Source organism: Chrysemys picta, chromosome 1, assembly GCF_011386835.1.
Source record: "Chrysemys picta bellii isolate R12L10 chromosome 1, ASM1138683v2, whole genome shotgun sequence".
Taxonomy (NCBI): domain Eukaryota; kingdom Metazoa; phylum Chordata; order Testudines; family Emydidae; genus Chrysemys; species Chrysemys picta.
The window spans coordinates 328,786,197-328,811,798 of NC_088791.1; the positions used below are offsets into that span (position 1 = coordinate 328,786,197).

A 25,602-nucleotide genomic window follows, 5' to 3' on the forward strand; every position below is an offset into this window, starting at 1 on the left:
CAAGTGTTACATACTCACTCAAAATAAACCAAACTGAATCCAGTGTTAGAAGAACTGTCCACTGCCAAGAACAGAAGCAACAAAAATGCATGGGATATTCATGAAAGCTGGCTCCTCCGCTCCAGTGACAACATACTCTTTTGAAGGGATAATTCACAATTATCTTCCCCCATTACTTAAAAACATTTAGCTATAATTTGTGCAGCCAAGACCACTTATCTTTCCTTGGAACGATTCACGCCAAGTAAAAAGGCAACTGCAGCTTTTATAGCAAAGAGAGGCATAATCATCTGGTTCACCGCTGCCTCCTATAACAACACAAGCTCACAATCATCCATCCCACCCTAAAAAACACCTTACCCCCCCCCCCCAAATACTGTCTTTGCTTACTAGTGCTACTGTAGAAATTAACATACTATGCTGGTTCCATGGAAAATCCCACAAAGGTTACCAGTGTTGATCTTATTGATGTTGTCATTTTTAATGCTGCATTGATTTTGTTTTCGCTGTAATTGTGATTGTCTTTGCTTGATGATAATTCTTGACGAATGTTCATAAGAGCAGTTCAGAACAACTAAAGTAGAACAGCCAAAATAAAATGTGTTCAGTTTCTACATCTAATAAACCCTTTTTCTTTTTGTCTGCAGCTAACAAAGTGATGAAAATCTCATAAAAAACTGGTGGTAAACAAAAGCCTTTGCAATTCTGAGTTAAATTTTATTTGAGAAGGGGGTTAAGAATCACATTCATTATTACTTTTTGAACAAAGAACTGGTGGGGGCGGGGGGGGGAGGCAACCATTAGCCCTCTTCACAATTGACTGTCACAATGTAATGTTAAGTCTTTCATTTTCCCCAACATTTCATATTGTACAGAGGGCAATGTAGCAACAGAATAATCCTCTGGAGTTTTGTTCTTACCTGCTATTTGCCCCTGTGCATAATTTACTCATACTGAAAATAACAGACACTTCCCCCTGAAAGATTTGTTTGGGGTTGTAAAAGGGTAAACTTTACAAAAGCTGTAATCATCACTTAATACACGTATTGCTCTTATTAATTAAGTCCAGAGACATCAAAAGGGAACAATAAGCATCAGTTTGCAATTTGCTTTAGAAAAGACACTAGCAGCAAGCAGCACCGTAGTGGCTGAGTTAAATGGCAGCTCTGCTTCCACGAAGTTAACCATGTCACATGTTAGACAAAAAGCAGCCGGCACTCCTGGATTTCAAATATTGGACCGAATTGCTTCAAAATGCTGCAGGGTCAAAAAAATCCTTTAAAATAAATTCAGCCTAGCTTGGAACTTGAAATTTCTTTCATGCGGCATACAGACAACCATGAAGCAATGCTGAAGTCATGCTATATATAGACATAATGGAGTGCTAGAATCCTACAGCACTGCAGATCATTTTACAATGTGGTATGTTTTGCTTTATTATGCTTTTTGGCTTTGTGCTTTGGCTGAGGCTCATTTATACATTCTCTGGTCACTATTTCACCTGTTTCCTGGTATACTTCTCACTTCCTACCTCCCGTCATAATCCCACCCCCTTTCTATTTTTTAAGATAGGGAATTATTCCAGGAATGAACGATTATTAACCCCCACCCCACCCCCATCCACACAGACACAAAAAACTAGCACAATGCTGCGGCCAAACAGCCTGTGATCAGAATCTCTCTACATTTCATCATCATCATCATCATGTTGCTATTACGTCTCTGGTGCTTAGGGCAGTGATGAGCTCCTCCACTCCTGTCTGTTTCTGGCAAGTCTTTCAATGGTTCCCCAGCTGTGCCCCGGGTTTTTCAGCTCAGCTTCCACAGCTCTTCGTCATCTTGTTTTCGGGCGGCCTCGTTTTCGCTTGCCTTCAGGTGTCCATCTTATTGCTACTCTGGTGATGGAATCAGTTTCCATCCGAAGCACATGACTGATCCATCTCCAATGCCTCCTGGCAATGATGGTGCTCAGATCCTCTTAGCTGCACTGTGTCAATAGATCGTGGTTTGAGATTGTTCTGAGCCAAAAGATACGGAGGATTTTTCTGAGGCAGGTTGTATGGAATGAAGACAGTTTGGACATGTCATACTTTCTCATTCCCCAGCATTCTGCACTATAAAGTAGTGTTAAAAGTATGCAGCTCCGATAAATCTTGAGTTTGGTTTTGGTGTTGTATTTTGATGATTTCCAGACTGTATTTAAGCTCCTGAAGGTGTTCCTGGCTTTATTGATTTTGTTCCGGATGTCCTGGCTTGTTCCACCATGCTGGCTGACGGTGCTGCCCAAGTATGTGAATGTTTCTACATTGGTGAGAACATAATCCTTTATTGATACTGGTGATGGTCCAATTTGCTGGCTGAATGCGTTGAGTCGAGTTGTTTTTTCTTGTATATGGTGTTGCGTATGTGATAGGAGAGCGACATCATCTGCAAAGTCCAGGTCTTCATGGGATAAGAAGAATGTCCATTTAATGCCTCTTGGCATGTCTTCTGTTGTAGGCCGCATTACCAGTCGATGGCAATGTTGAAGAGGATTTATGTTTAGGACCTGCATAATAATACAGGAATTGCCCTATGGGATCAGAATCAGTGTGCATCTAGTCCATCCATATTGTCTCTAATAGTGACTAGTGCCAGTTGTTTCTGAAGGAGTTGCAAGCAATCACAAAGATCATCCACAGTAGAAGTTTTTTCATAACCTCCACCCATTAGTCGTTGGCTTATGCCCTGAAGCATGACAGTTTAAAGCGCTAGTAAATATCTTACCCTCTCTAATGCAACTGTAGTTAATCTCATTAACAACACAACTGTCTAATCCTTTTTTAATACTACTAAATTCAATACCTTGTGGCAGTGAGTTGTACAGATTATTTATTTAGTGTTGTTTTTAATTCCCATAGTTTACTGCTTGATAAAATAATAATAGATCCCTTTGTAATTTGATCTTGTGAGACTCTGAGCACATCCAGTGATGTGCTGAACTCCATCAGCTTCTGTGGAAAGGACGGCCCCCACAGCACCTTATAGATGATACTTAGCACCTTTCATAAGATCAGAACCGATGATGGAATAAAGACTACACGGAGCAACTATTTCCCCCTACATGTGTTTCCATGTTCCCAAAATCTCTATTAAATATGTATGTGGATAAAACTTCTAGCCCTACAGTTCATGGAACATATTTCAACATTTAAAACATTAGCAACTTTAGTTCCTCTCCTTCCCTGCCCCACCCCTGAACAGAGCAGCAATTTAAAACCTTGCAGCAGACCCAATGGAGTTGATTTGCATTGAAAATACGCTATTTCAAAACAAAAATGATGAGCTCACTTTCTGAACTGACAAACAGATTGTAACTAACTGTGATGAAATATTTAATACCACAGGTTCTTTGCAGTTCACTTTTAAAATCCCTGACTCCTTTGAGAAAACTGTGGAAAACATACTAACAAATTCTGCTGATACAGTATATATTCTGGGTCTTTTTTTTCCCCTTCCTCTGTTTTCATTACTAAGGAAGTTAGCGTGAAAAATCGATTGTTGTTGCATAGAAAGTCATCTGCCTCTGTTGCTTAGTCCTCACCTGCAGCCATGAGCATGTGGTTGTGACTTCATAATTGCTTCCACAACAATTTACAGAGAAGCCCTATTTTGCAAACTAATTGGGGATTGAGGAGTTCATAAAAGTGAACATTTCAAAATTACAATAGGAATGCTGCATAAGTTGCAGTATGGGGCACAGCATCACTTTCTTCCTGTCCTTCAAACAACTGCAAACATATTTCCAGGACACCGAAGGCACTGGAATGGAAGAGATGTTGATTTGGTTCTTCATCAACATCACTTTCATGATGTGGGGGGTTTCCTAGGGAAAAATGGTTCATATAACTGGTTATTCGTAAGATTGATTCTCGAAAAATCGATGTTCTACTGTATTATGATGTTAGAAACAGAAGATTATCGACTTCCAGTGAGGAATAAACAGAATAGTAGCCGATGAGTTCCAAAGCAACAGTGATCATTTTTCATATACATGATCCTATAGGAACAAAGGAATAAACAGGAGAAGGAAATACACCACAATTTTATTTTATAGGGCATCTTTCACACACCACCACCACAGCTGCACAGAATTAAACAGTACAGTCCTAAGTGAAAATACAAAAGTAGTATCAATGAGTTTTAGTTCAGACTGAAAATAAGAATAAATGACAATAAAAGAACACTCTCACTCAGGCAATAGTAAAATTATGTGAAGAGGTAGAGCAAAGGTAGGTCCTAAGATAAGCAGAAAAAGGCAGGATGGGAGATCAAGAGGTATGAGGTCCTGGAGGTTGACTGGAGTAAGTGCATGAAGGGTTTTATAAAAACAAGGATTCTGAAAAGAACAGAAAGATAGTGAAGCTGCTGTTCTGAGAATACAGGTCGGATGATTGAAAAATAAATACTTATACTGTACATTCAATGTTTCCAACTAGGTACTTTTTCCATGAGATGTCAGTGGGTCTTTAGAAGTAACACAACACTCATTATGTGAATACTCAACATATTTAAAATGTTAAATAGAAACATTTGAAAGTGCAACCTGCTGTTGAAAAGCTTTACCACAAACCATTAGAAACATTTCTGTAAATTTGGGAAACATGGAACCAAACTGGACATCAATAATGCAGCACAGTCAAACTTTAACATCCTGAATACACTAGTTGCTAATAACGATCCTTAATGCAAGTCTAGGCCAAATGCTGACAGATATGCAGAGCTTCACACATATACAGTTAATGCATATATCTTATATACACGGCTTCAGTAAACATTTCACTAGTGGGATCCTGTCAGTGCCTCCTAATTAATCTGATTTACATTGCTGTTTCTATTGATCCATGCTTTCTTCCACTGAGCTTCATAGTTGGAGCATGCAGTATGTTCATAACAACACATTCATCAACTGTAATATGAGAGGTTTCAGAGGGGTAACCGTGTTAGTCTCTATCTCCATGCCTCTGATGAAGTGGGTTATAGCCCACGAAAGCTTATGCCCAAATAAATTTGTTAGTCTCTAAAGTGCCACAAGGACTCCTCATTTTTGTAATATGAGGTTTATCAGAAAATGTACTTATCGTTGCCTCCTGACCATATTTGGGTGGACAGGTATCAAGTAGGGTCCACAGGTAAGTAGCTCTCCTGAAGCCTTTTAATGTAACGACTAGTCAAAACAAAATCTAAAAATGAAGTGAAAGGAAAAGATAAAGACGAAAGCACAGCAGAGCTAACAGAAAGAATGAGAGCCTGGCTGGCAGCATACCCTTCACAAAGGGGAAGTGGCATTAGCAAAATCTCTGTGTTTTTCTGTCTCCATCTGCTGGAAGAAATTATAAATGGCCCGCTGTCTCAGCTACAAGGAGGGGGAGAGAGGAATTACATTTGCAGAGATGAGATGCAGTAATAATGAGAGGTTCATACAGGAATCAGCACAATGAGTTCATGAGAAGCAAAAAAGAACCAAGCTTAATAGCTGAGAAAGGCAATAGAGCAGAATAAATCTACCCTGACAGTCCTAACAATAGCAGTCCCATATGTTCTGTACTTTATCTATTAACCGTTTGTTTGAACAATAGAATCCAAACCTCTTAAAATCACAGGATTCGTGCTATAGGCCGTCTGTCAAACAAGCCATTTTAAATATTCCTAACTTGCCTCAACCAAAAGGCAGTACTGTGAACAACTTTCCTGTAGATGGAAATAGAAAGCCTTTTAATATGAACCAGGGTGCCCGAGAGTGTTCATTATGATGGATCTGGCAATCATTTCAGGCGGTGCAAGAACTAGGAGAAGCTGAAAGCCTGACATTCAAATAATTCATAAAAAGACTGGCTTCCAAGAAAATAAGAATGGGGCATTCGCTCATGGTCGTTGTTGAGCTGGGTGGTCAGCTGGTGCTGGCTTCCCATTTTCAGCTATTAACTTGCATTACGACAGCTAAAAAAATACATTAAACATCTTCCTAATGTCACTTTTCCATGTAAGCAACTGCTGAAGTAGCTACAGGGATGTTGTGTGACTGTGAATGGAAGGGGGAGGTGTCCACAGGCCGTCACTCTATTAAGATGTGTTGCACCTTATGAAAAAAATTGGGAATCAATGACAGATTTTTAAAAAAAACAATCTGCAGGGGGGAGTGCGAGGCAGCAGCAGGTATTCTCCAGAGGGAGATGTGATCATTGCCAATAGTTACATTAAAAGAAAAATAAGAGCGAGTCTGGTATCTAAGTGCATTTCTCTGCAAAATTTGACAGTAACAGCTCTGCTCTCAGTTTGAGCCTTTTGAGGGCTCAAGTTGACAACGTGATGGTGGCAAGTTTCAAGATACTGACTTCACTAGCCTCAGGTGTCATTCGTGGTGATGACAGCAGCTGTCTTGGATGGTGTGGGGGGAAGGTTAAGACACAAATGTCAACATCACCGACTTGCTGTGTGTTGCTAACAGAGAGCAAGTGCTGGCAGACAAAGCGTATGAATAGGCCAGGATGGCTCCAGACAGCCACCTCCCCGTAAGTGCTGACAACATGATGCGCCAATAACAGAGGCTGAAACTATGATGCAACACAGAATAAGAGAAAAATCATACAGGTCTATGTAATGGCCACTGATTCTATACTCTCTAAAGAAGACATACTGAGCTCCATTCCACCTTTGTTTATAACCCACGGACTTCAAAGGGGTTGTATGTTGCATATGCTAGGGCAGCATCTGTTCCTTATGTTCTTGGATTGAAATTCACCTAGGAAAAGAGAGCCTTTCAAACCTACCTGCACCACTGAAGCAGTGGGTCTGCATAGGGATGGGAGGAGCAGCTACACAGGCAATCTCTATCTGTTCTGTGCATTGCAGAGGGGAACTCCATGTTGGCTCTGAACATGGTGACGGGAAGGGGATCACTGGGGCAGATCAAGAGAGAAGGACCAAGATCTGTATTTAAGCCCAGATGGTGAGCAGCCCCTGTGAGACTGTGCAGAGGCAGATGGCTGAGCAAGATGCTTCCCCTCGTCTCCTCCCCAGATGAGCACATAGGACATTCACAGTAGTATTCACCTAATTCCCTGCAGTCTCTAGGGAGCACACAAACTGCTCACTATTGTTCTCCCCTCCCCCATCACACCCCCAGGGAGTAGGACACTCAACAAGGGGCAGGGAGGTGGGATCGTGACCTATTCCCACACTGGGACATGGAGCAAGCCACTGTCCTGGGGGAAGCATTCTGTGTCGGACTAATGGCTGGGCACAATTACTCCTGGGGGAATTCTGCATCACTGCGGATGTATAGAATTCATGTCCCCCGCAGATTTATTTGCTTTCCCCACAGAAAAATGACTTCTGACAGGGAAGCAAAGGGAAGTCACAAGAGCGGTCATTTGCCCCTCTCCAGCAGCGCAGGCAGGTCGGTTTGGGTGCCTGGAGCAGCCAGTAAAGACATAAATCACTCCGAAGGGGTGGAGAGTGAGCAGTCTTGTGTGTGAGAGAGACTATCCCTCTCACTCGCTATTGCAGCACGCTTAGCGTGGAGAGGCAGGGCTTCGGGATGTTTCTGAGCGGTAGGAGTAGGGCAGGCTTTGTCCCCTCAGGCAGAGCAGAATGTAGCAGCCTGCTTGCTTAGTGAATTGTTCCCATTGTCTTAGTGAATTCCCTCAGCAGTATAAAACAGATGTAAAAGTTTTAAGGCTCCTTTACATTGCCAGAGTGGTGTAAAGTACGGTATGGCCTTATAAATGTTTATGGTGCTTTACTGATTAGAACTGGTCTACATTTTTGGACTGAAAAAAATTCCTATCAAAATGTGCTCCCTGAACTGTTTGCAGCTGACCTTTCTGGAGATGGTCAGTAGCTAATATAAATTGTGAGTTTGATTCCCCAGCCCTCACTTGCTCTTCAGTTGCCTATAATGTAACACTGAGCATATGGCTGCATATATTTGTTGACTAATAACTAGAAATAAAGGGTCAAATCTAGCTACATTACTATTAAGGCAAGAGGGTTTAGGGATTTTCTCCAATGCTCCCCACTCCCATTCTCCATCCATTGTATTGTAGTTTAAATAAATTACCAAAATAATTGAAACCAGCGTGATTATATTGCATTATTTTGACAAAAAATGGGCAGAATTTTGTAGAATTTTAAAATGTGTGCAGAATTTTTTTTTTTGGCGCAGAATTCCTGCAGGAGTACACAATGCATACCTCCCGCTTGCCTGGAAAGGGACAATATCTTCCCTGACAAAAAGGTGCGTTTACTACACAACAGCGGATGCGTGTTAGCTATCCCACCATAAAAACGTAGCAGAGAGACATGGCACTTGGGTTTTACTGAGGGGCAAACCATTGGGGGGTGGGGGGGTGGGAGAGCAGGGGAAATAGTGCTGAACTCATCTACTACCTCAGGATAAACACTGCAAACTTAGAATGTTACAGTGAGATAACTATCATCTGATAGTTATCTCGCAACACACCTCCATATCAGTGAAGACAAAGTGTGGGTCTCCTTGGTGTTCTTGCTGATACAGTGTGGTTCTGCACCACTCCCACTCAGGGCTTCTGTCTAAATGCCACAGTCTTTCCCCTCCTTTTACTGTGATCCTAATTCAGCAAAGCACTTACACTAAAAATGTTTAAGCATTTCCCATTGAAGTCATTTCCCCACTCTTTACATAAGCGTGAACATACTTCAAAGGCCAATTCCCAGCATCAAGATTTAACTATAATCTTTAAATACTCTTCATATTATTCAATAACTGAATTTATCAAAAGTTCACATTCTGCAACCTTTCAAGATCAGACAGGAAAAGCACTATGTACTGAGCACTAAAAACTTCCGTTAGCGTCTAATATGACAGGGTTATTTTTAAGATAAATATTTATTTTAAAACACTTAATTTTTCTTCAGAGCCACAAGGCTGAACAGAAATGTCAGTGTTACCATGTGCCTGAGATTCGTACTTTTTATTAAAACTGGTGTGTTGCATGCAAATAAAATAGAGAAGCAGGTTGCCTCATGGCCATCATTACTTTGGACTCATAATTGAGAGCATAGCAGAGTTTTAAAAGTAGCTAGGAAGATTGATCAGATTTCCATGTCTAATACAAGGTGGAATCTTGAACTTTTTTTGCCTTTCCTATTGAGAGCTGTAAAAGGCAGCTTGGCTCTGCTGATTGTAAGTGGTTAAGTGATAATTATCCAAGGTTTCAGACAATTACAAATGACATGAGTGACCTACCATTATGGGGAACAAATGATGCAGTGATCGTTACAGACTGACATGCTTGCTTTCTACTAAAAAAACAACAGTTAGCTCCTCAAAACACTATGGGACATGCTGTCTGATACCCATTTACTTGTATTTGGCATGCTCTGGTTTTAAATTCCCTTCTCACTAAGGCCTTGCCAGGAGTAGGGTTTTTAGCCACTGGTATAGCTACAGCTATGCAAACTTCTAGAGTGAAATCCTGATCCTACCAGAGTCAATGGGAGATTTGGCATAGACGTCAATGGGACCAATATTTCACCCCAATGCAGAAGCATTACATCAGTGTACACCATGACTTGCACCAATGCTGCACTACTACAATGGGTGTTTGCACTGGAGCAGCTACTCGGGTATAACCACGCTAGTGGCTAAAAACCCAGTGTGGACTAGCCCTTACAATGGTATAAATCTAAGGATTTCAGTGCAATTGCACCTGATTTACAACAGCATACATGAAAAGAGAATCCAAGCTTCCCTGTCAAGCTATTTTCAACAAACCTGAAACATCTGATTCAGGTATTAAGAATGCACTGCCACCGGCAGTCATTGCTACTGTATTGATTGTGCTGAGATTTTGGTGTGTTTAGAAACAACTTCTGAAATTGCACATTGTATTTAAGCAACTACCTCCTGAGGATGTAAATTCTTCATCAGTTCAGGTAGGAATTCCAAAGGCAAACACAAAACTGCAGCGAAAACTATTTGTAATTCACAACTGCAACTGAAACAAAACTATCTAGGTCTCTGAAAAGTGATAGTAGCAGAAAACAAACATTCAGAAAATGTTGCTGAAAAGGATAAGTAAAAACATTATGGCCCAGGTTTTCTGTTACCCTGTTACTTACACAAGTGCCAATTAGGATAAATCTTCATCATTCTGATTTACTAGTGTTTTATGCTCACTTTGCACTGGTGTATGCACACTGGAGTCAGTGCAAATCAGAATTTACATGTTTACATATTTGGGACATATGGAGTTCATGGCAGCATTCTGGTCCTGTTGGTCCCTTGTGGTTATAAAAACACAGGCTTAAAGGGACACAGTCAGCTTTAAAATGAAATCACACCTTTGTCTGAACAGAGTATAGTAAATTCAAGTAACGCCTAAGATTACTATAAATTTATTTTTCTTCTGATCTCTTTCAGTGTAGTAATCTCAGGTGTTACTTGAAACAATACCAAGTAGTAACGCTGCAGACATAAATATGAATCATAAGCAAACTACATGTAACATTTTGATAAGTGCCTAAGTTATTTAGGAGCCTAAATCGCACAGATTTAGGCCACGTCTACATTAAAATATTAGGTCGACCCAGCTATGTCACCCAGGGGTGTGAAAATTCCATATCTCTGAGCGACCCCTTTAAGCTAAGCTAAGCTAACCTAACTCTAGTGGGGGACAGCTCAGTGGTTTGATCATTGGCCTGCTAAACCCAGGGTTGTGAGTTTAATCCTTGGAGGCGCCATTTACGGAACTGGGGTAAAAATCTGTCTGGGGATTGGTCCTGCTTTGAGCAGGGGGTTGGACTAGATGACCTCCTGAGGTCCCTTCCAACCCTGATATTCTATGATTCTAGTGTAGACAGCACTAGGTGAACAGAAGAATTCACCTCTCTGGGAGGTGGATTAAACCCTCCCATCGCTGTAGTGAGTGTCTACACTGAAGCACACCAGCAGCACAGCTGCAGGCTCCTTGGTGTGTAAGTCACTTAGGGCCAAATTTCCATATTGAAATCAATGGGAGTTAGGTGCCTAACCTGCTTAAGCACTTTTGAAAATCCCAATAAGTGCCTACTTGCATCTTTAGGCACCTTAATGCCTTTGAAAATCTGTCCCTTAAGCACTTTTGAAAATTTTACCCTACATCTCTTTAATAAGGCACAATACTGGTCCCATAGTTAAATGGGAGAAGATTCTCATTTTTAAGCGGATATCTTGACTAGTTGACGAGAGAGCACAATGGTCCCTATTAAAAAGCTATCAGCTACCAATGATACCACATTATGGTAAATATTCTTCAAAATGGCATAGCTTTAATACCATGCTCATCACTGTGGTATCGGAGTACTTACATCTTACTCAGGTACCACAGGCAGATTTAGGGAGCCTTACACATAGGCATACACCACCCACGCCCAACAAAGAGAGGAAATTAATTTAAAAAAATTAAAACCCCAAGATCCTACCCCAAGCAGAATTTTGACCCCATAAAGAGAGAAGTGTCAGACTCTCCATGAAGACCATTAGGGCACTTCACTATTGCTACTGACTTTATGGGGAAGGTGCTCAGATACTATGGTGATGGGTGTCAGTATTAGGGTGTCAAAACCCTAAAACAGATATATAGGTTTGATCAGTGTTCTGTAAAGCTCATGCCCACCAGACAACATGGCCAACATGGGGGAACAATTTGGGGAAGAATCTTTGCATTTGAGTGTTTTCAATGTCCCTTTCGAGTCAGACGCCATTATCCTGCATCTGCATGTTAATGAAGCAGCTGTTTCTTTGCTAACTGTTCTTCCAATAAATTGGGTTTCTTTGGTTGCAATTAAGATTTTATTATGGGATTTATCATTAGAACCATAAATACGTGTATTTCAATTTTACAAAGACAACAAAAAGGTGCAATTATATCACCACGCTTACACAAGGTGTCATCACATGATGACACAATCTGGAGTCCTTAAAGGGTGGTCAGGACGTGTGTGGTTATCTATGTACATGCTTATTCGCTGAATGTTTCCCTTCACACCTGCACTCAGCAGTGTTTTTAAACTGGCTTGCCCACAGTTCGACATCTAAATCCAGACATAGGCCCCTAAATAAATGGTCTGATTTTCAGAAATGATGAGCGTGTCCACAGGTCCCACTGACTTCACTTTGGTGTCCCTGTACATTTGGTATCAGAATCTGAGTTCAGCTTATTTTACAGTCAAATAATTGTTTTAAACACTCTTCTTCTTGGTTAATTTGTTTTAAGGTTGCCCAGCAAAACAGTAATTATCCTTTCAAATGTGCTAGAGGTATGCAAAAACTCAAATCTGCACTATTTTTTTTAAATGGGATCAAATCAAAAGCATCTTATGAATAAACATATATTTCAAAGTCCCCATGAGAGTCCACCAAAGACTATGTAAATTAGGGGGCACAGTTTTCTGCTTCATGTTTCCAGATGTAATCGGGGCCGCCCAGAGGGGCGGGCAAGTGGGGCAATTTGCCCCAGGCCCCACAGGCGCCCCCACGAGAATATAGTGTTTTATAGTATTGCAACTTTTTTTTATGGGTATGGAAGGGGCCCCTGAAATTGCTTTGCCCCAGGCCCCCTGAATCCTCTGGGCGGCCCTGGATGTAATGAGAAAAACAGGACAAAAACTGGTGAAAACTTTATATGGGTGCAATCTTCTGCCATTTGTTTTCACATGTAGTGGATTTGGCTTACGGTCTAAATTCAGAAGATCCAATCCTAGCTCTGACACTGACTTCATGAGTGACTATGAACAAGTCACTTAACTCCATGGAGCCTCAGTTTTTCCAGCTATAAAAATGGGGATACGGATATCCTCATATGAATGATGTGATGAATAAATGATAATTGTGGTGTGCTATGTAAGGTCCTGATTCAGTAAGGTACTTTGGCATGCAGGTAATCTCACTGAAGTCAATAGAACTACTTGTGCATAAAATCAGGCATGTTCTTATGTACCTTGCTGAACTTGGGTCAAAGTCACAGTGTTCTTCAGGTCAATCAGGGGCAGAAATGGGAATACCTGACCAGGGGTCATCTAGACATTTTTTCCAAAATAAATTAGGCAGAAAAAGTCACGCAAATGTTGCAGCATCAAACATAAAAACAGGAAATTGTTGGTACAAATAAATAAATAGAACCCCATTCTGTCTAGCTTCTAGTACTGAGTGAAGGTTGTACTTTACTTTAAAATTTCATCAAGTCACAGGTGTGATGAAAGATTTTTTTTTTTACCCTCTACTGTAGAGTGCTTGCTTGAAGCTCAGTTATTGCTATGCAACATTTCAGATATGACAACAGGTGTCACTTACATTGTGTAGGATAAAACAAAGGAGTTACAGAAATACTGGTTATATCTTAGGGGCCCAATCTTTCAGTCTCAGGACAGGTAAACACCCAGTGATTTCAACAGGAATTTTGTCTGCATTGAAACTGCTGATTTGGGCACCAAGTGTCGAACATCTTGGTGAGTGGCCAGTTTCTAAAGGTGTGGGAGGAACCATGAGGAGTGGGTAGGGTGACCAGACGTCCCGATTTTATCGGGACTGTCCCGATATTTCCTTGTTTGTCCCGCGTCCCGACCGACGTGCGGTCGGGACACTGGACAAACAAGGAAATGCGCCGGAGCCTGGAGTCCGGAAGTGCTCACACCCCCCCCTCCGCCCCCGATTGGCTTCCTCCCCGAATCCCCGCCTCTTCCCCGGGTTCACCATTCCTCCTCCCTCCAGGCGGCGGCTGTTCTCCCCCCCAGGCAGTGGGACTCGGGAGCAGCCGCTGCTGCAGCTCCCACTGCCGCGGGGGGAGGAAGCGGCCATGGTGCTTGGCGGCTGCGGCTCTGGCGCCCCCGAACCTCCCGAGCCGGGGCCTGCTGCGGGGACCCAGCAGCGTGCAAGCTGCGCCCAGCCCCTGGCCAGGACTCGAGTGGGACGGGGGGGCTGGGGCCTGCTGCACCCACTCCGGGGCTGTCGCGGGATAGTACCAGCTGGGCACCGCGGGCCGCCCCCCTCCTCTCCCTACCACCCAACTGAGTCCTGCCTGCTCGGGACCAGGCCGGACTCTCACTCACCCCGGCCCCGCGCTTCCCCTGAGTCTCCCGGGCCTCCCTCCAGCGCTTGCGGATGAAGGGTTTTTGTTTTTGTTTTGTTTTTTGCCCCGCCCCCCGCGTCACCCTCCCCCCGCGTCCCGATATTTGACTTGGGTGATCTGGTCACCCTAGGAGTGGGGAATAGGGGAATAGCTGGAATAGGAATGGGGAGAGTGCCACTAATGAAATGAAGGCTCAGATTGAAAATCTTATCTGTAGCAAGTCATTACTGTCCCTGACTCTTTTAAATAGAACAACTCTTCCCTCGGGCAGCTCTGTCTATCTGTCTCAGATACTTATATGGTCCACAATGGAGAGATTTACAATCTTTTTTAATGCATATATTCTCACAGAGAACTGACTGGCTAGGTGACATGCCCAAGGTCAAACAGGAAGTCTGGACAGCACAAGGACTTGAAACCAGGTCTCCAAAGCCCTAACCATGATCATTATCATAACAAACAACTGCTTCTCCATCTACAATATGCCAATATTACTTTGATAACTCTATAAAGAGCCACATTAGGAAGGAACTAATCACTGCCATGATCAATTGTAACAGGGCACATTAGGACTAATATGGTTCCCTGCTCTGCTCAAAGAGGAGTTGCCACACACAGGTTCATGAACCCAGGGAAGAGGCCAAGATCGTTTTAATTGTAGTTTGCTTAATTTGTTCATTTAAACAACTAACACACTTTTAAAAAGGCTGTGTAAATCGGTGGGATGATTGAACAAAAACAAAAAACGCAACTACAAGAGAAAGACCTGCTCAGCAGGAGGGAAACCTCAAATGAACAAGGTAACATAAGCAAAAAGAGTTCCTCATCTGGGCATCAGCCCAGCCTTCAGTGTCAAGTAGGGAATTTATCCTCTTTCTGCCTCTTCAGCAACCCCTCTGACAACTCTCCTCTTAAACACATGAGCAAGGGGAATTGCACAGGTTGGCAGCTGAAATTAAGCCCTTGGGAATGCTTCAGCCCCGTGTTACACACTGTTTTCAGTCACCAAATTTGTGAGTCCCTGACTCATTCTTTTTTTCTGACTGGTCTTGCTTCAAATGCTTTGTCTCAGATACGTGTGTTCTGAAAAGCTTCAGTGTTTTATAGACAACTGGCAGCATCCCCCCTAATTTATGATTTGCTAACTATCTACATTAAACACAAAGCAGGAAATAATTGTCCAGTTAGCACAGACAGATCAGAGGAATGGACCAAAGTCAAGCCCCACTTTAGCCAATCAGATCAGATTCTATGTGGATGGCTCACAACTAATATTTTAAAGGAGTCAGGAACTTCACTGTTGGGGGCTAGTATGAACAACAGGGTGACCAGATGTCCGGATTTTAGGGTCTTTTTCTTATATAGACTCCTATTATCTCCCACCCCCCGTCCTGATTTTTCACATTTGCTGTCTGGTCACCCTGATGAACAATGTTTTCATACAAATGCTGAAAATAAATTTGTTCTTTACTTTGTCAGATCCTATCCAATGAACAGACACGACAATTGCTATTTCTGCCCTTTGAAACAAACTATTAGGAACCTGTCTTGTTAAAAGTGACCTGCACAAGCTTACAGGAAAATCCTACAGCTTCAGAATTGTACACTCAACATCCTGAGTAGCAAGGCTAAGAGGAAAGTCAGCCCATGAAATGTACACACAGCTATGTTTTTCCTTTCTCATTTTGAAGGCTCAGGATGTCACACCTTCCCTGGAACCTTGCTGCAAACTAGACATCACTACAAGGTCATGGAAGGATGCAATCTTTTTGTTGCTGTTTTTAATAAAATAGTATGTAGCAAACTGTGACTTGCACTTGGAATAAGTCTGGACCGGCAAAATTAGTGGAGGGGCAGGGGAAGCAGGTAGGTAAATTTAATATCTAATTTTGTAAAATCACTGAACTTTTAGAATATTATTTTCAGATCATCCTTAAAAATATCTAAGATACAATACTATAAGATACAATACTAAAATAAATAATAATAATAAGTTAAAATTATGTAGTCTTCATCCTGAGGGAATCCAAATTGTTTCAAAATTATATGCAGCCCCGAAGCCTTCAAATTCCATCTGTTCTGCAGGAAGAAGTATTTTGTCAGATTTCATTAATTATTCTTCTTTTCAGGAACTCAGTGTCATTCAATGGAATTTATATAGCAGGAGAGGTATTACCCTGAAGAACAGTTAGTATTCAAAGACTCCAGGACAGGGTTGAGGTGGTAAACAGCAGATTTTGCGCAAGGTGCAATATTGTGAAAAATGGCTTAGCAAATTCCAATTAGTACCAAAAATGCAACAGACTCAGAGTCTTCATTTTTAAGGTCTCATCCGAAATAGGAAAACACAATAAGCTGCATGGTCTGCAATTCATTTGCCAGCAAAGGAAAAAGGATTGAGTTGATTCTGCCAAGATCAAGCCTCTAGTTCCAGAGAATCAAGGTATTTTTAACCTAATGCTTAGATCACTAATTGATCTCCCCCTAGCTATTCATGTGTCATCCTGAAGTACTGCAAAGCATTTGAAGTACACAAATCATGGTACCTATTCCCAAAGTGCAGCCACTACTGCTTTGAGGTATGAAGGATTAACAGCACACAGCAATACTATAAAACAAAGCAGGAACGGGCAGACACAACCGATGTTTTATGGGCAATACAGGAGGTAGCCACTTTATTTTTGTCATTCACCTTCCTTCTTCCCATTAAGTATATGCACAATTATTCCAGTTCTGTCCGTGATGACCATTTATTGTGTATGTGTTGTATAGATATTTATACTAAAATAAATTTTATATTCATTTTGCTGGAAATGGCCAGTTCTGAATTTACACCACAAATGGATAAGTGAATCCAGATCTGGCTTTTGGAGTCTAATAATCATCTTTGTCTTGCTAGTGCTACAGGTAAAAGTCAGAATGGAGACAGACACTGAGATTACGGGAGGGGGGAAAAAAGAGAGGACAAGACATCCTTAGATAAAAGATCAGGGTGAGCTTTACCAAATCCCTGTCAACAGGTCTTACATGTTTCACTATGAGTTACTACCCCAGGAAGACGACAGCTTCTCTGATAAAGCTATCAGGAAAGGGATTGTGGTCACATAAAAAAAAAAAAAAAAAAAATCCACGTTCCAAGGTTAGGTCTTCTCACATCCAAAAGGATTAAAAAAATATAATCTCTTTGATGGAATTGCTTGTTATTTCACAAACTATTGCTTTTGTGACCTCTCCGTCTGGTGCTTTCCACAAATATTGCTAAACCAGAGAGAAAAACAATGCAAATGTGTGACAACCAGTGAACTCTAGAATAAATTATGAATGTATAGATTATAAATAAATCTTGCATTTCAAAGCATGTATATTTTTTATTCATTCATTTATTTCTTCTGAGTTGCCCTTGTTAGATGGAGAATATCTCCCCTGTGTCATTGTTAAGAGGATAAGAATAGTCTTATTGAAATAAACCAATAGTCCATTTACAGTAATCCAGTATTATGTCTCCAACAGCGGCCAGTGCTGGATGCTTCCTAAGGAGTTGTAAAACCTCTATTATGTCCCTATCTGTGCAATTCTAGGCATCATGGAGGAAAAGTTTCTTTTTGACCCCAGCAGGTGATCATTTCCCCCGCCCCCAAAGGATAAAGACAGATATCCCTTATAACTTTTATCCTACCAAGTGTAACAGCATCTGTGCAATTCTTATTAATATATGTGTCTTTTGTTGTTGTTTTAAGAAATAGATGTCTCTTACTCTACCAGAATTTCTGAATTTGGCTTCTTGATCCATAGGAAGCTCCAGCAACGTAGGCCCTTCCCTTCAATCATTGAGGCTACACCTTAAAGTAGTGAAGAGTAAGTAGTGCTACTGTAAACCCGAGCCAATGCTCTGCCACTCTCCATTAAGGTCAGACAGAGTAAGGCTAGCTCTGTTCTGTAAAGTGACTGTAAAAGTACAACAGTGGGGTTGTGACTCCAATGACTCCGTATCACATTTGCTCAGTTTACAAGTAAAAAGAGGAATTTTCTAACTGCCAGCCCTATAAATTCTACCTGGGTCATGCAATGGCACCCAGGGCCGGCTCCAGGCACCAGCCGAGCAAGCTCGTGCTTGGGGCGGCAGATTGTAGGAGGTGGCATTCGGCCCAATCCTAGGGTGGCACGGCCGCCTTTTTTTTTGTTTTTTTTGTTCCGCACCAACCGCCCTCCTTTGCCGTTTTTTGCTGCCCCCCCCCCCCCCGCTTTTTTTTTTTTGGCTTGGGGTGGCAAAAAAAGCCAGAGCCGGCCCTGATGGCACCAATAATGAAGATCATATGGGCCAAGTTTTTTCCTCAAAATATACTTGTGCAATCCTGTTCTCTTGAATGGGACTACAGAGCTCTACATGAGGGAAGAATCGGCCTCCCAAAACTAAGTTAGATGAGTGTAAAAAGACCAGAGTTTGGTTCTGCAAATGGAATTTAAAGCCAGATCCCGCTGCCATGGAAGTCAACGGGACTTTTATCACTGAGTTCAGAGGTAAGATTGGACTCTGAGTTAACAATTCGGTCAACGCAGTACAAGCCACAATTGAATCTGATTAAAATGTGCAAATAAGAAATAACAGAAACCTGCTCTTTAGAAATACATTTTTCCCACCTTGTTCTTCTGGTCAGGGACCATGTCTACACCTGTGTGTTTGTACAATAGGGATCTGATACGGACTATAAAAAAGCATTTGCAGTTTGTAGGTAGTTTAATATTTTGATAAGTCTGTGACCACTTCGGGGTGCCTGGCTGTCACTCTGCGACACACACTGGTCCTTTGTAACTTCACGGTGGCAATGGAGACATATTTTAGATCCTCGTTTGTGTTTTCCAGCTCTCCGTGTGCAGGGGATGGAGGCCCTTGCCAACACTTCCATGCTGAGGCCAGCTGGCTCTCCTTGCCTGAGTCCTGCGTGATCCCTGGCCAGCAGCAGTCTGTGTGGGTGGACTTGGCTGCTTTTGCCAGAGGTTCCCATCCAATTACTCCACTATGGGACGAGAAGCTTTTTTACCGAGCTAGCACCTCAACATGGCTCTGGGGGGTGCTCCAGTGGTGGCTGCAACTCACTAATACAGAGGAAGGAGTTATATCTCTACCCCGATATAATGCGACCCGATATAACATGAATTCAGATATAACGTGGTAAAGCAGCGCTCCGGGGGGGGGTGGGAGGTGGGGCAGATCAAAGCAAGTTCGATATAACGCGGTTTCACCTATAACGTGGTAAGATTTTTTGGCTCCCGAGGACAGCGTTATATCGGGGTAGAGGTGTATATCATAGGGACTCCAACTGGCAAAGCAGCCTGATATTACACAGGTTAGAAACAGATCTGCAGATTTAACCAATTCATACAGCTGGTGATTGATTGATTTAATTAATTTGAAGAATAGATGATCCACCACCGGAGGGCCTGCAGCTGAGCAGGCAGGACGCTACAGGAGTGGTCCTCAGTTGCTGGGTCATTCTCACTCTGCCACTAACAAGTCTAGTTCTCCTTCCTACAATGTAAGTAGGCGAAAGGCCCTCCCTCCACAGAAAACAGTGATATTTACCTGCCTTGAGAGACTGTATGGAGGAAACTGCCCATTATATCCTACGGTAACTCTGTTGGGTCAATTTCATGCTTTGAAAACACTGAGATGCTCTCTCTGAGTTATCCCTCCACTAAGAGCAGGAAGCAGAAATTGAAAGATCTTCTCCTTATTTTGCCTACATTTAAATTCTCTGTGACTCAGTCTTGACCTAAGCAGCAGCAGGGCATCAGGAAACCGGCTTTGGAGTAAGAGTGGAGAATGCTGTACACATGTTAACTGCTTAAACCCACTGGGCTGGCTGCTTGTGCAAGATTGATTTCCTTTATTTATGCATCCTTGCATGACAAATTGTTCTCAATACAGAAGCTGATAGAAATGTGAATGGCCCCTGTTAAAATATGCTAACCAATGTCTCCTCTTTATTACTGAGGTGTGAAGGAATTGTTTAAGCTCGACAAAGGATGACTAAACTTCTTCAGACACTCTACAGTAAAAGCCTGCTTAAAGTGTGGATCTACTTCCTTAAATCGAGAACCCACTTGAGCAATAACAACCTCTTTTAAACTCTGCCTTATTTTTAAAAGTTATTTTTTAACGTTATTTCACCTATATGGCCCCCCTTTTTGGTCACAGGGACTAGACCTTATCTATTTCTGTCAGGTCTGTATAAGGCCCCCATTACCTAGTACCTGAGTGAGTCACAGTTCTTAAATGTATTTTTCCTCATAACACTCTTGTGTTGTGTGGTAGGGTAGTGCCCCTTTATTACCCCCAGTGGGGAAGTGAGGCAAGGAGAGACTATGTGACTTGCTGAAGGTCACCCAGGAAGCCTCCGCCAGAACAGAGAACTGACCCCAGGTCTCCCAAGCTAGCACCCTACCCAAGGAGCCATCTTTTCACTAGATCCTGTTTGACTAGGAAGTGGGGGCTGGGCTGGCTGTTGAAACAAGGGCATTTAGCCGCAGCTATGGAGACATGACACCTGCTACCTCTTCCACAGGAGGATCCAGACCCTCCGAGGCTCGGGTACTGTTGGCTCTAGTGGGTCCACAGCACATCCTGTCACAAAGTTAAAGAGCCCCAATAGCACAACTTACAATTGGCTGCATATCAGGGTTGGACGAGATCTCAGGAGGTCATGTAGTCCAACCCCCTGCTCAAAGCAGGGCCAATCCCTTCTAAATCATCCCAACCTGTACTTTGTCAAGCCAAGCCTTGACAAAATCTCTAAGGAAAGATTTTCCTGTGGGCAAGTGTATACCTATGAATCTTTCAGTAACTTGGCCATACTCATTGATATAAAGGCCTTAACTCAGACATCCTTGTTCCTTTCATAGAATCACAGAAGATTAGGGTTGGAAGAGACCTCAGGAGGTCATCTAGTCCAGCCCCCTGCTCAAAACAGGACCAACCCCAACTAAATCATCCCAGCCAGGGCTTTGTCAAGCCAGGCCTTAAAAACCTCTAAGGATGGAGATTCCACCACCTCCCTAGGTAACCCATTCCAGTGCTTCACCACCCTCCTAGTGAAATCATTTTTTCCTAATATCCAACCTAGACCTCCCCCACTGCAACTTGAGACCATTACTCCTTGTTCTGTCATCTGCACCACTGAGAACAGCCTAGCTCCATCCTCTTTGGAACCCCCCTTCAGGTAGTTGAAGGCTGCTATCAAATTCCCCATTACTCTTCTCTTCTGCAGACTAAATAAGCCCAGTTCCCTCAGCCTCTCCTTGTAAGTCATGTGGCTCTAGCCCCCTAATCATTTTTGTTGCCCTCCGCTGGACTCTCTCCAATTTGTCCACATCCTTTCTGTAGTGGGGGGGCCCAAAACTGGACACAGTATTCCAGATGTGGCCTCACCAGTGCCAAATAGAGGGGAATAATCACTTCCCTGAATCTGCTGGCAACGCTCCTACTAATGCAGCCCAATATACCATTAGCCTTCTTGGCAACAAGGGCACACTGTCAACTCTCATCCAGCTTCTCGTCCACTGTAATCCCCAGGTCCTTTTCTGCAGAACTGCAGCTTAGTTAATCGGTCCCTAGTCTGTAGCGGGGCATGGGATTCTTCCTTCCTAAGTGCAGGACTCTGCACTTGTCTTTATTGAACTTCATCAGATTTCTTGAAAAACCACAATTCTTTAAAGCCTAGTAGCGGGTTTGTTATAGATATAAGAGTTATAAAATGACTCAAAGCCATGGCTCGTCAGCCGCATGGGGCTTTTTACAGTTAAAGTATGGCTCGCGGAGCCCTCCACGCCCCGCCCCCCTTCTCCAGCTACCAGACTGCAGGGGGGAGCTAGGGACCTCTGCCTTGCAGTGGGTAGTGGGGTAGGGGCTTCTGCCCAGTGGGGAAGGGTGTCTTGGGGCTTTAGCCCTGCAGGGTGCATTTGTTAGGGCTCAAGGCTTCAGCAGAAGTGGGACTGAAGCCCCGAGTCCCGACAGCTGCATCCCGCGGGACTGAAGCCCCGCGTCCTGGCAGGTGGACCCCAGCTCTCAAACTTCTGAAGACTGTTGTATGTGGCTCAGAGGGTCAGTAAATTTGGTCACTCCTGCATTATATATCTGACACCTATTTGGTGGTCTCAGTTAAGTTCTCAGTCAATTGTTGACTACGTCATAAAATTAATCACTGCCAATGATTCCTTTCGGAGACAAGCAAGCATGAATGGACATGATTTTGCTCTTGCCCCTAGAAGTGGGTCAGTCCCCATTTCAGGAATTAGGCAACTGCATTCTGTAAAGGTAACAAAGTTTTTAGTACCATTGTGTATGCCACACCTGTTATGTAAAAAAGTCTCTGGGACGGTCAAAGCTGGAACCTGTCAGCAGAACTAAATTTGTATCCGGGAGAGTGAAAATGTTTTTGATCTAAAAGTGAATTTTAGATGAGCCTGTACAGTACAAACTTAACTCTTTAAAGAAAATGAAGTGAGAACAACACATCACCTATTACTCTGTTCATGTTCCCTTTTGCATTATGCACGTCCCACTTCTACTTACTAGGTGAAGTGTGTACTTTCAAAACAACCTTGAATGTCTGACTGGACAGAATCCAGGCATTGTCTTATATTTTTAAAGTCTGTCAAAGAGTTTATCACACTGGCTCTCCCAGGAGTTAAATGATTGATACACAAGAAAATAAAAAAACCTTTATGATCTTGTCTATATTCTGCAGTTACATGGTGGACATTAATTTAAGGAATATATCGTAATTGATTGCGTCTTCTCCATGCACTGAGTAAAAGGATAACTCACTTGTGCAACTGAACTCCTTTAGCACAACTGAACAAACAACAGAATCTCAAATCATAGGAAGTCAGATTCCACCACACTTACTCACACTGAGCAGTAATCAGTGTGAAAATTGTTGGGACCACTTGCTCTGAGAGGTACTACTTCGTTTGAGTAAGAGCAACAATTCATAGGTTTCAGAGTAGCAGCCGTGTTAGTCTGTATCCGCAAAAAGAAGAACAGGAGTACTTGTGGCACCTTAGAGACTAACAAATTTTAGAATATCAGGGTTGGAAGGGGCCTCAGGGGGTTATCTAGTCCAGCCCCCTGCTCAAAGTAGGACCTAATCCCCAACTAAATCATCCCAGCCAGGGCTTTGTCAAGCCTGACCTTAAAAACCTCTAAGGAAGGAGATTCCACCACCTCCCTGGGTCACCCATTCCAGTGCTTCACTACCCTACTAGTGAAAAAGTTTGTCCTAATATCCAACCTAAACCTCCCCCATTGCAAGTTGAGACCATTACTCCTTGTTCTGTCATTTGGTACCACTGAGAACAGTCTAGATCCATCCTCTTTGGAACCCCCTTTCAGGTAGTTGAAAGCAGCTATCACCCCCCCCCCCCAAATTTGGCCCATAAGAAGTACACCAGTTGAAAAGGTGTGCAGGATGCAGAAAAGATCAATGTGTAAATTGAGCAAAGAGGCCAGATGAAACAAATAGTATATGCTGTTACATACTTGTATTTTGTTTAAAAGGAAGTGAATAGTTATTGGGATGGGGAAAAAAACCCACAAATCTAATTTCTGGCCTTAAAGAGAAGCAGTACTGTCATTCAGAAAGTGCAAACAAGGCTTCAGAACTTGAACTGTTCACTTCCAGAAATCCTATCTGGGTAGAAAGAGGACCTTCGTCTTGAAAGCACTGAGACAGGATTGTGGAATTGGTTCTTTGGTGGCCAGATTGATGACAATGTAGAACTAGAATGAGGGGAAATCCATGATCAAGTCTTAACAATACACCTTGGGTTTTATGCTCATTTCCCATCATTCCTACTGCCTTAATGTCAGAGCAAGTGATCTCTTCTCCAGCTCAGGAGCACATCAACAATGCTTGGAGAACAACTGAAAATGGCTATACAAGGTTAGAAGGCACTTGTCGCTTTCATTTCTTGGAGCAGGAGAGCAGTGTCTGTGCAGCACTCCCATCCCCTGATAGCCTGAGAATAAGGCACATATTGGGTCTCTAAAATTTGTGTACAATTTAAGGATGGATAAACTCATGTTGCGTAATTTCAAATCTATTAAAAAATTATGGATTTGAAAGTTCAGCTCCAACACAAGTCATATCCAGTTCCCATTTCTTCTAGGAGACAGTGTAAAGAAATGAGCACTGAGTTTGGTTTACAATATGATTTTGCATTTCTGGAATTTATAGCACTATCACAGAAATAAAGGAATTTGTCAGTTCTACATCACTGCTCCTTTAATTGTACAATTATACATATACACACAATCTTTTAAGCACTTTCAGTGTGGCTGGTGCTGTACAGACAGAAAAAGATCTCACCCATATCCCAAGAAGCATTCAAGGCTATCCTAAGCCTAAATCAGACAGATAAAGTTCAGGCACACCACACCATAAGACACCAGAGGCCAGAGACAAGTCCACTCTCAAAAACAGTGAGATATCCTTCAATATCATCTACAACTTCCTTCTCCTTGGTAGATGGCCACTGAAAAGTTTTGTGGAAGAAACACAGTGGTGCTGATATATTCAAAGTGATTCTCTTTGTATCAGCAAATCATTTCCTATGTTTCAGTGGGTCTTCAGCATGAATAACCTCTATAAATAAAAATGCCTGTTGTTCCAATTTTGTCATACCCACACGTGTCCTGAAATGCATCAGCCCAAAAGTGTATCTAAAGTAAATAAATAATGTAGATTTAGCAATGTTACTTAATGAAGCACAATAGTTTAATTTGAAAATTTATAAGATAAGTTCAACCTACTTAGCATTTTATACCCCAGTTCTGGGTACCCAGCAAATATAACCAGTGAAACATGGGTAGGGACATGATGAAGTTGACATGCAGATTTCTTCCTCTTTTTAATATATGCTACTGAACAAATGTTATCTAATTACTACTACTAAAAGAATTAGCTGCTTCATTATGAAAAAAAGCATACTACTTTTCTTTGACTCATTCCCTCAATATAAGGAATATAGGGAATATTAAATGGATTTTCTATGTTTGTGTTAGGATTTTAGTGGATTATGCTAGTGGGCAAGGATTCAACATAGCTCTAAATCCATTAATAAAAAGATACAAAATATGGCTTATCTTAAGCTATTGCAGAGAAAACGAATGACATAAGGAAAAAAATCCACAACAATAATAATAAAGGGATTTAACGAGCTGATGTTCCAAGATAATTAGATCCTGCTGAGAATTCAGATCTATGCCATTGTACAGTTACCCTTACAGTCAAGACTAACCAAATTCAGTGAAGCAGACTTGTGGAGCATCTACTTGCAATATATATTTTATGTAGTTTTCTGCTTATTAGCCTGCTCCCCTATGTCCTGAAGCAGTGGCAGTCAGAAGGCACAGATAACACTCTGACTTTTTAAAACCCATCTCATAGTAAGTGTGATGTTGTGCAGTCTATAT

General features: G+C 42.2%; 1 protein-coding gene across 12 annotated transcripts in view; it reads right to left on the reverse strand.

Annotated features, from left to right (window-relative positions):
* FAT3 (FAT atypical cadherin 3) overlaps positions 1 to 25,602 on the reverse strand; it is a 566,930-nt gene that overhangs the window by 239,321 nt on the left and 302,007 nt on the right. Inside the window, exon 4 of one of the 12 annotated variants that reach the window (XM_065581669.1) lies at positions 24,398 to 24,849. The exons of the other annotated variants lie outside the window; for them this stretch is intronic. Coding sequence (XP_065437741.1) covers positions 24,833 to 24,849 — 17 coding nt within the window. The 3' untranslated portion in view covers positions 24,398 to 24,832. Of the gene's footprint in view, positions 1 to 24,397; positions 24,850 to 25,602 lie in introns of those variants that run through there. 12 annotated transcript variants of the gene reach the window in all.